At 35.2% G+C, this 11,297-nt stretch overlaps 2 protein-coding genes across 6 annotated transcripts; one reads left to right on the forward strand and one right to left on the reverse strand.

Moving 5' to 3' along the window:
- The first annotated feature begins 644 nt into the window (after window positions 1-644).
- Window positions 645-5,848, forward strand: LOC18010224 (SPX domain-containing membrane protein At1g63010). 5 transcript variants are annotated; one of them, XM_024160041.1, is made up of 13 exons: window positions 645-878; window positions 949-1,042; window positions 1,368-1,451; window positions 2,368-2,462; window positions 2,572-2,692; window positions 2,906-3,217; window positions 3,312-3,416; window positions 3,510-3,964; window positions 4,047-4,363; window positions 4,451-4,632; window positions 4,736-4,926; window positions 5,286-5,419; window positions 5,509-5,747. In XM_024160041.1, the coding sequence occupies exons 4-13, from the start codon at window positions 2,410-2,412 to the stop codon at window positions 5,745-5,747; spliced, it is 2,109 nt and encodes a 702-aa protein (XP_024015809.1). In that variant the 5' UTR covers window positions 645-878; window positions 949-1,042; window positions 1,368-1,451; window positions 2,368-2,409. The 5 variants fall into 5 exon arrangements, with proteins under 5 accessions (XP_024015809.1, XP_024015811.1, XP_024015810.1 ...); XM_024160043.1 differs by having other exon boundaries at window positions 964-1,042; window positions 1,349-1,451; XM_024160042.1 differs by having other exon boundaries at window positions 964-1,042.
- A 3,525-nt stretch (window positions 5,849-9,373) lies between these two features.
- Window positions 9,374-11,196, reverse strand: LOC18010225 (bifunctional dTDP-4-dehydrorhamnose 3,5-epimerase/dTDP-4-dehydrorhamnose reductase). Its single transcript, XM_006391734.2, has 2 exons — window positions 10,660-11,196; window positions 9,374-10,051 (listed from the first exon to the last, which is right to left on the reverse strand). Exons 1-2 carry the CDS (start codon window positions 11,095-11,097, stop codon window positions 9,596-9,598), a joined length of 894 nt encoding a protein of 297 aa, XP_006391796.1. The 5' UTR covers window positions 11,098-11,196; the 3' UTR covers window positions 9,374-9,595.
- Window positions 11,197-11,297: the final 101 nt, after the last annotated feature.

Raw genomic sequence — 11,297 nt, forward strand, 5'->3', positions numbered from 1 at the left:
CCAGAGTCCCACTTGTACAGAAAACATTCTATTGTAGATAACAAAAATGGAGTTAAATATGTGTCTGCATCTGTATTCTTGGTAAGTTTTGTCCAAAACTAAATTCAAACATTTTGTCTACAGTGTCTTATATAATGCACATGCACTAAGAAGAAAAAATATCTGCCTTGTAATAAGTTATTAAATACTCCAACTAAAATTGTGTCGCTTTCTTTTTCTCCACTCAATTTTTTTAAAAAGTAACAATACAAATTGATTACGGACACATATAAGTCCATGTGTCATGTTCTTTACAATATTCATAAAAATGAAGACAAATTGAATACGGACATTTCTACACATACGAGTCCATGCCTTTCATATATTATACACATAAAATCAAGGAATTGTAAATACTTGATTTTGGATTATATGCTTAATTAAAACATGTAATGCTATAGCGACAGAGAATATAAGAATAACAACAACATTAGTACGTAGTTTTTTCATAGACGGCCGTCTTAAATTTATTTAATTAATTTTTTCCCCACAATTTCAGCCAATAACTTGAAGAACCCGGAAGTTTCATATAATCACGCAGAAGCTCCCTTTTATAAAGAACGTGACAATTAAGGACTTTTCGGCAGCCATGATTTTGATTTTCCTCTTTTTCCTCAATGATTGGGTCCGAGTAAATGCAAATTGATGGTCACATTTCTCGTTATAAGATTCTGCGATCTATAGAATTAAGACTCTCTATTGGTGCTCTTGTTCTTATCATCACCGACTCCTCCGCCTTTCTTGTTTTCTTTCTTCTAATCTTCTTCGCAAATTGGGTCTTTCAAGAAAATCGAAAGATTTCTGGGTTTGTGATTGTCAAGATCAAAAACCCATTCTTGGTATTTGGTTTTTCTCAGATCGTTTCGTTGATTTATCTCATAAAAACATGAACTTTTTTTTTTTATCCAGATTTATCGTTTTCAGCCTTATTCCGTTGATGGTCATCTAAATCTCTAACCAGGACCCTCAAAAATTGGATTTTCAATCGAATTTTCCTCTCAAGGTAATTGAAAAAATTTCGTTGGACAAAGAGAGGAACGTTGAAAAAAGAGAATCTAGGGTTTTGATAGGACTCCATTCTAGAAAAAGTTTACAACTTTTTGGCGTTTTTCATATGTCTGCGAGGTGTGGAGTTTTCTCAATATGCAAAAAACAATTTGTGTCGTGCCTACTTAAAGTTGTCTGCTTTATAAATCATTTATCAGTGACTCCACTAAGATCTAATTTTATATAATTTTATTCTAAATTCTTTTATAATTATGTGTAGTAGGCCTTCATGCTAAGCTCGTGTGTTCTGATCCATTTGCAGTATTTTAATCTATTTTCAGAGATTTTGATCTGTATAAGATCTCAATTAAAAGCTCAGCTTCGTATTGAAGAAGAACTCAGAAGAAGAACGAGGATAGAGACAGGTAAAACATTTTAATGATATATGTATATCATTATCGAGATCTCTGTTTTGGCTTATTCGTTAGAACAAAGCATCTTGCTGAACTGAAATGCAAGAGTTTTAACTATAAGCTTACTTTTTGCAGATTTTGGGTTTTGAAAACTATAATATAACCTGGAATTTGATTGTTTCTTCAGAATTTTGCTTTGATTTGATTTAGTACTTTATTGTCCTCAGTGGTTTCTACGTGATAGTATCATTTGCGCACATGGCTTGTAGAGATAGCCAGCAATTTAATCGCTGACTTTCTTATATGTATACTAAAAAAAGTCTTATATGGAAGCTTTCTTGTTTTGATTTCTATATTGTGCTTGAGCACTAATCAGGTGCTCAGGCATTCACAACCCATTTGAGGTTTCGTTTCTTTTGAGTTGCTCGATGATCTCTTCGTGCTTGAGTCAAATTGGTCTTTGTCAATGACTCTTTCTTTCATTTCCCAAAACCGGATTGGCTTAGATACTTTGCATCTGCTCCGTGGCTACTTCTCTTGAAATCAGTTCATATAGCTGCTTCTGTGAGTGTCTGATTATAATCTTAAAATGTGAAATCTTTTTTTGTAATGATCGACTGATTTTTTGTGTTAGCTCCATTGAGCAATGCTTGTAGTAAATCGGTAGAATGAAATCTCAATGCAAATTAAGCCTTAAGGAGCTTTGAATGTGTCACAGATGTTCTTGGAATTGTTCTTTTCTCTCCTTTCTATTTTAGGATTTAGTGTTTTCAAATGCTATTGACTTTGGATAATATTATTATGTATTTGTATTAAATTCATTTTCGATATGCCACAAACCCATTCTCTGTTTGCTTCATCAAGTTGACAAAAAGAAAATCTATATATATGTGATATCGGGGTGTTCTAATTCCCATATTCTTCTCAGGCTCTTATCAAAACTCTGCTCTCTGCTTTATGCGATAAAAAGATGGTGGCTTTTGGCAAATATCTGCAGCGGAAACAAATCGAAGAATGGAGAGGGTATGCATTTGCTTACGGCATCTCTGTTTTAGCCACATCTTAAAAACTTTGATTTATCCTCTGATCATCTGATTTGGTTGCTAATGATGTTCTGATTATTCCTTTGTAGCTATTATATCAATTACAAATTGATGAAGAAGAAAGTGAAGCAATATGCTGAACAAATTCGAGGCGGATCTCAACATCCTCGCCATGTTCTCAAAGATTTCTCGAGGATGCTCGATACTCAGGTATGTTATTGTTATAGACTACTCTCTAGACAATTTTTTTATATTGTTATGATCATGTGTTTATCTATGAGGTAACCATAGTCCTGTGTTTATTTGTCATTGTTTCTGTTTGTTTAATGAAGCATTAAGAAATTAACAATTATGATGATAAGATGATAGTCCTTTATAATGTCGAATTGTTATAGATATTGAAAGCGGTTAATCATTTTGCAGATTGAGAAAACTGTCCTTTTCATGTTGGAACAACAAGGGTTGCTCTCAGGGAGATTAGCCACATTGAGGGAGACACATGATGCTATACTTGAGCAGCCTGACATATCAAAAATCGTCGAGCTACGAGAATCATACAGAGATGTTGGACGAGATCTTCTACAGCTTCTCGTATTCGTTGAATTGAACGCCATTGGTCTGCGCAAGATCCTTAAGAAATTTGACAAACGTTTTGGCTATAGATTCGCCGACTATTACGTGAAAACCCGTGCTAATCATCCTTACTCACAGCTTCAGCAAGTGTTTAAGCATGTGGTAAGTAATTGTTATCTTACCGCTCGTTCACTGGTTTCATCTATAGGCTTTTGTTTTAAAGAATCTCAAAATGTTCTGTGTATGGAATTTACAGGGTGTAGGAGCTGTTGTTGGAGCGATTTCTCGCAATCTTCATGAGCTTCAAGAAAACGAAGGAAGTTTCTACTCAATTTACGACCAACCTGTTCTTCCGCTGCAGGTAATACATTTCAAAGATATTACATCATAATTCTTTACTTAACTCTCGCAGTCTCTTCTTTCTTCTTAATTTCTAAAATTCTGCACTCTGCAGGATCCAGTGGTTGAGGCAATTAAGACCGCAGTGGACAAGTTAACCCACTCCACAAATTTCCTCAACTTCTTGGCACAGCATGCTCTTATTATGCAAGATGATTTGCAGACTCCTTCAGAGGATACCATCGATGAACGGGCTTACCATTTTAACTCGTTACTCCTGAATTTAGGAAACACATTTTTGTACATGGTCAACACATATATCATTGTCCCTACTGCGGATGACTATTCAATGAGCCTTGGAGCTGCAGCTACGGTTTGTGGTGTTGTCATTGGATCCATGGCTGTGGCTCAAGTTTTCTCATCGGTTTATTTCAGCGCCTGGTCCAACAAATCTTACTTCAAACCTCTTGTGTTTAGTAGCATCGCTCTCTTCATCGGAAACTTAATGTATGCGTTGGCTTATGATGCCAATTCCATTGCGCTTCTCTTGCTCGGCCGTCTCTGTTGTGGGTAAGTAAAATGTTAAGTATCTATGAATCCTGTAAAAGAGGAATCTTTTCCTTAAACTTGTTATAACCCATTAAGTTTGCAGGTTGGGTTCAGCTAGAGCTGTGAACCGGAGATATATCAGTGATTGTGTGCCTTTGAGAATCCGAATGCAGGCATCGGCAGGTTTTGTGAGTGCTAGTGCTCTTGGAATGGCTTGTGGTCCTGCACTCGCTGGTTTACTCCAAGTCAAATTCAAGATTTTTAAGTTGACATTTAACCAGTCTACTTTGCCTGGGTGGGTCATGGCTGTGGCTTGGCTGTTCTATTTGGTATGGCTTTGCATTTCATTCAGAGAGCCATTGCGTGACACAGAGGAAGAAGAGGAAGAAGAAAGAAACAATCCAAATGAAACAACATCAAGTAAGTAGATTTTGTTCTAGTAATGATGTTCCTTCTCTGATTGAATCGTTTATTAACGAGTTTTGCTTGGATTCTTGAATGATGCAGTGACAGATAGAGAAGAAAATAGCAGAGTCGAGGAAGGTCTTCGAAAGCCTTTGCTGATTACTTCAGGCTTAAAGCCTGAAGATGAAGAGGAATGCGATGAAAGTGAAGAATCTCCAGAAGATTCTCGCAGACCCGCAAACTCTTTCGGTGATGCATACCGACTTCTTACTCCATCGGTTAAGGTATCATCATCAGCTTTTCGGAACCATTTGGATAGAAGAACTCTTAAGGAATATTAGAAAATTTATGTGATTGAAAGCTCTGTTGTGTGGCTTTGGTGGTTAGGTTCAACTGTTGATCTACTTCATGCTCAAATACGCAATGGAGATTTTACTTTCGGAGTCTAGTGTCATCACTTCATACTACTTTAGTTGGACAACAAGCTCTGTTGCCATCTTCCTCGCGTGCCTTGGCCTCACAGTGCTACCAATCAACATTCTTGTTGGAAGTTACATCAGTAATATGTTTGAAGACAGGTAATCTTTTGATCCGAGCTCAAACCAAACCAAAAGTACTATTCTCTGCTTGATCGTCTGTTGAATACCCATTGGTTGAATATACATAAAGCTTGAAACTTTTTGCATCTCATCCGAAAATTTGATATTGGTTCATTCTTCTAATGACCAAATAATATAAAGCTTGAAACTTTACGCATTAACTTTGATGGTTTCTTTAAAGGTGACCGAATGCACATAAAGCTTGAAACTTTTCTCTTCTAATCCGAAACATCTTCGATGTTTTTGTGATCCTTTTGTATACATAATGATTGAATCCATAGAAAGCTTGACTTTTTGCATCTGATCCGAAATCTTGATGGCGTTCGTATCTATTGCAGGCAAATCCTTTTGACATCTGAGATCATCGTGTTTATCGGGATTCTCTTCAGTTTCAATTTGTTTGTTCCATACACAGTACCGCAATACGTAATCTCAGGTCTAGTTATGTTCGTCGCTGCTGAAGTACTCGAAGGTGTGTATAATAAGTAAAAACATAACTCTTATACTCTTTTCTTTAAAGAAACCAACTGTTACTTAACGGCTTTATGTTATTCCTCTTAGGTGTGAATCTATCGTTGTTATCGAGAGTAATGTCATCGAGGCTATCGAAAGGAACATACAACGGAGGATTGCTGTCGACGGAAGCTGGAACGTTGGCTAGGGTTGTGGCGGATGCAACCATAACATTGGGAGGATACTTGGGAAGAGGCCATCTCTTGAATGCAACTCTTCTACCTTCACTTGTCATCTGCATTGCCTCCATTGTTGCTACTTGTTGTACTTATAACTCTCTCTACTGACTTTAGGGAATTTTTGCTACCAATTTTACAAAAATAGAATAAAACGAAACTGTGTTGTATGATCCTCTCTTTAATTTGATTGGATTTTTTTTGTTCTGTCACCAAAAGTTCCGATTCCATCAAATCCTCCTTTTGTTGGAAACCTTGTTCCCGTTTTTGTGAGCTTTTTTTGAGTATAATTTTTTTTTTCTTTTACGAAAAATAATTGAATTAGAATCAATATTATAAGATGAAAAAACAAAATTGGAATATGATAGAGGATGGAGAATCTCTCCATCGTTTACATTTGTAACAAAAACATTTAAGTAAACGAACCCTTAATTCCATGATTCTCTATTTTGAATGTCTCTAATGGTTGGCTTCATGGTTTTACCTTCATTGAATGTTTCGAATTTCCATCAAAATTACTTTACTTTTTTTTTTTCTTTTCGAAATGACATTCTAGATTAAAAAAAAAAGAAAGAAGAAGCAATGGTTTTATGTTAAAATTCAAATAAATGTATCTAAAATATATATCTAGAAACTCTTATGGCTAATGCAAGATTTGGTATTTGTTCGGGTTAGTCTTAGTCTAAAATGTTCATATATAAGTGCAAGTAGATAAGGGAAAACAACGTTCTCATAACGTGGGAAGACTGAAATATTCCAGTTACTTTCTGTCTATGAACTTAGACTCAGTCACTCATATAAAAAGTAAGAAGAGAATTATTCGAATTCTTATTTTTTTTCAAATCGAGAAATAATTTATTTTGGACTAAAAAGCTATTCGTGTTCATTTAAAGTAACCATGGCACAACTAAAGAATATCCAACGGCATATGCTATTGATCTATATCGCATAAATATTCATGGTAACTTTTATTACTTTTAGTTTTCTAAGCAACTGAAAATTTGAACAGAAAGGCTGAATAATCTTAATTCGTTTTATCGTGTACCAATGTATTAGTTTTACAGTGTCTACTCTGGTTTATCTCCAAACTGAAGTTATACCCGATTAGAAAGTTAAACTGGAAAATATATAATCCTATTCAGTTTCATTTAAAAAAAAAAAATACTAACAAAGCATAGTCAAAACCGAACCACAAAAATGCAACCTAAAAAAGAAAATTTCTTTCTTTTTTTGTGCAAAGTTAAAATAATATTACTTATTAAATACCAAAATCACAGTAAAACACCTCTACTTAATTCATTTTAAATACTAAATTCGAAGTAATTTCCATATTTCTCACCTTTCATATTCTTTTTTTTATTCTCACCACATTTGTTCTGATAAAAAGCTGCAAAAATAGATTTCCAGCATTATAAAACACATAATAGAAAATCTGATATTCCTGGTCGAGAATTCCTTATCTGATATTTATACATGTCATTGTGCTTACATATATATATATATGTATATATATATGTATATACGATCTTATAGTTACAGAGATGAAGAGAAACATGTAAGCTCACTTGTTCCAGGGCTTCTCCCCATTGGCAGGTCCCTTACTTCCACATACGCATACACATACAAACATTTTTTGTTTTTTTTCGATGTTTTAGTTATATCAGAATTTTACCATAATGGAGTTAAAAATGACCTGCCAAAGGAGAGTTGCCCTGCAACTGGTTTAGCTTATAGTTAAACACATATGAGGTTATGAGAATGGAGAAACTAAAGGTATGACTCTTGTTTTCTTTTTTGTTTTTTGTTTTGGTCTTTTATCAAGATTTTGTAATTTTGAATAGAACAAAGTGTGTTGATCTATATATCTAGATCTGAATTAGTATATAAGTTTGAAAATGAAATTATTTACGCTCTATAGATTTTGAATTAACTATTGGTCTCCGACAGACTTAACATTTAAGAAAATCTAGAACGAAACTCGAAATTTTCACCAGGAAAATTATCTTGTAAACATGATATAATCATTTATCGTTCATTGCATTCGTTTCTTTTTGTCTCATATTTTGAAATTGAGACTACGAAAGTTCATACATCTAGATTTGAGTGGAATTTTGATTATAATTAAGTCATAAAAATCTGACATGGTAGTCACATGCATTACCACATCCAAACACAAACAGACAACAAATAACCATTATATATTTGGTTTTTATAATAAAGCTTATTATGGAATTTTTTGTTTTGTTTTAGTATTCATTATTATGGTGCAAAATCAAAAACTTCAAGATTGGAGAACTAATGTGATGTGTTGGGATATGTGGGTTTTGCTTTCAATTCTTATCTAAATTGTAGGTGAAGTTTATTACATTGTCTTGAAATGGTTATGGAGGTTAGTTATAATTCATGTTGTTAATTTGATTTTTGTCAATTGATTATACTGACGTTTACGTGAGATAACATTGTAATGCGTACACACACACACACAAAAGAAACCTTATGCACAAGAGAGGCTTAATTACCCGCTAGATCTAAAAGAAATTTCCTGATTTTTTTTATTTTCATTTTTTCCATCCATTATTTTTTTTTTACACGAACATGCTGATCCATTTACAAAGACAAAGTGAAAGGAAGATTTATTAAATCCACTTGAAAAAAGCTATGAAAGAAAATGGAAGACAAAGTATGGAGCCAAGGCTGTGGCCTGTGGTGTTTTATATTTTTTGATTCTATATGTATTTGGCTCTTAAGAGTGTGTGTGTGTGTGTATGTATAAATACGGGAGTCTTGACTCTTGATCATTTGCAAAACATACCAAAATCGTTTTCAGTAATATCTTTTCTTAGTTTTCTTTTTTGTTATCATCATTTTTGGTTCGTTGGGCACTATGGGGAATTGTTTTGGAACATGTACACAGCGTCTCTTTACGCTTTAGCCTCCCTGGTTTACATTAAACACCGTGAACTCGTAAAGATCTCTCTGTTTTTTTTTCATCAAATCTCTTGATTTTTTTTTTTCCATGTTTTCAAGAATCTTATGAAACGATCTGTGGTTCTTGATCTTGAAATTCTAGCGGGCTTAGCAAGTAATTATGTTCTCATACGGGAGTGGTTTAGGCGCTACGATGTTCACGCATAAGCTACGTGACTACAACAACAACAACAACAACAACAAGAACTCTCTATTTAGCTAAAAAAACATTGGCAAAGAAAGTCATGGACATTGATCAGAAACTGAAGAACATCCATTAGGTAAACTCGATTGGTCCAAACCCAATTTCTAAATTTCAATCTTTACTCGTCATTTAATTCGAATTGCTTTGTTTTTCTTTTTCAATTATCGCCGGAGAAATTTTTGGAGACGATGAAGTTGATGGAGCATAGCTACGGTGCAAGGGATTTCGTCACCAATAGGCATTAAGAAACACATTGGTTTGTTCCCGGCGGGAACTTATTATCTCATCAAGGTTGACTCTATGTACCGTCGATTCTACTCTAAATTCGCCGGAGAACGCATGATCTCGCCGGAGAATGGTATCGCCGGAACATTGACCTATAGATAACTAAATATTTTACCAATTTGGTAAACTAGGAAATAAATAACTATCTTCTCTGCGTGATGAATTTTATTAATTTCTTTTTACATTCATAATCACTGAACAAAAAGATCTGATTCATTTTAGTCAGTAACCATAGCTTAATAAAAAGATGATTGCCGATCAAAAACAGAGGAAATAATGCAAAATGGTACATTTTTTATTTGTAATCAAAAAGTTTATTGTAACAATACAACAACATCGAGAAGAAGAAACAACAAAAAATACAAAAACACAACAATATTTTTCGGCCCATAAACCCTAAAAAGACACTTCTTTTTAAAAACACACACTTTCCATTTCTTTTGATTTTTTTTGGTAGAATTTAGGACCGTTACCTTTCAAGAAACCCTTTTTCCAGCACTTTTTAAGCTTTAACTTCAGTCTTCTTGTTCGGCTCAAACACAAACTTGATCAAAGATTCTTTGATAGACAACATCTCAGGAAACTCAGTCTTCAATTTAGTAGCATCAAGCTCGTTGTTACTCCTTGGAGCCACAATAACTTTAGCTTGTTCTTCCAATGTGAAGTTCTTCCAAGTAAAGCTCGGGTCTATGTAATCTCTGTACATCTCCAAGATCTCATTGTGGGAAACAACTCCAGGGTTCGTGAAGTTGTAGATCCCGGTTAAGTTCCTCTTTGCCATCTCGATCGATATAGGGAGAAGCTCGTCGAGGATTGTCATCGAGTTCGGTATGTCCACAACTTTCTCGTACCGAGCAATCTTTGTGATGAAGTTTCTCGGGTTCGATAGATCTGAAGATATGGGCATTCTCACTCTCAGAGTGCATACGTTTTCATAGTTCTTGAGCAGCTCTTCCACCTATTTCCAACAACAAAAAACACATTCCAAGAATCATTAAACTCAGAGCTTATTATACATTGAACTAATCTACACTTCATCTGAATCATTAAACTAATCTACACTTCATCTGAATCATTAAACTCAAAGAGCTTATGATACATTGAACTAAGCTACACTTCATCTGAATCATTAAACTCAGAGAGCTTATGATATATTGAACTAATCTACACTTCATCTGAATCATTAAACTCAGAGAGCTTATGATACATTGAACTAATCTACACTTCATCTGAAACATTTCGAGAGCTAGTTTAAGATCTAAGATCCAAGTATGCATAAGTATTGGAATCTACTTTGTTAAAATCTTGGATAATGGATCAGGCAAAGAAAGAAACGGATCGCATCTGAAGTTGAAAAAAGGTGAAGAATTGAAGAAAAGCTCACGAATCTGAAACATTGAATTAGAATCTAAATTTCATCTGAAACAATTTGTGGGGCTTAATGAGCTAAAATCTAATCAAACACACAAATTTGGAACTTAATTTAGCTAAAATCTTAGTTTTTCTCATCAGCAAGAGCAATGGTATCAGAGAAACAAATCGAATCTGAAGAATAGAGACTCTCACCATAGCTTTGGTTTTGGAGTAGAAAGATCCGGTGAAATTAGGAGTATCTTCCTCCTTGAATCCGATACCCGACCCGAGAGGATGACCCGAATCGTACTCAAATATGCAACCCGTCGCGTAATTGATCAGAACGAGTCCCTTTTCCCTACAGATGTCGGCGAGAGTTAGGGTTCCGGCGACATTCGTGCGGATGGTCTCGACCTTGTGAGACTCGCACCAGTCGACGTTAGGGCGTCCGGTGACTCCGGCGGCGTTGAAAACGTGGCTAGGTTTCACGGTTTCGATGTCGGCGACGATCGATTGACGATCCTGAAGCCGGCCGGAGCCGTAAGTGTAAGAGATTCCCTGAGATTCGCAGAGCTTGCCGAGCAATCCGCCGATCCATCCGGTTCGGCCGTAGATTAGGAAGTTGAGTGATCCGTTTGCTTCTGCGCCCATTATTTTCTTGTCGGTGATCGGAGATTCCGCCGGAGATAGAAGAAAGAGAGGATGGATGGATCTGAGTGGTGGGAGAAGAAGAAATAGAGACGTTTTTGTGTGTCCGGTAATGCTTCTTTTTATCCCATTTTCTCGGGGAGACAAATATTTTGATTTTACCACCCTATGTTTTCTATTTTGACATTTACGACCCTATAAGT

Source organism: Eutrema salsugineum, unplaced genomic scaffold (assembly GCF_000478725.1).
Source record: "Eutrema salsugineum unplaced genomic scaffold, Eutsalg1_0 scaffold_8, whole genome shotgun sequence".
NCBI lineage: Eukaryota > Viridiplantae > Streptophyta > Magnoliopsida > Brassicales > Brassicaceae > Eutrema > Eutrema salsugineum.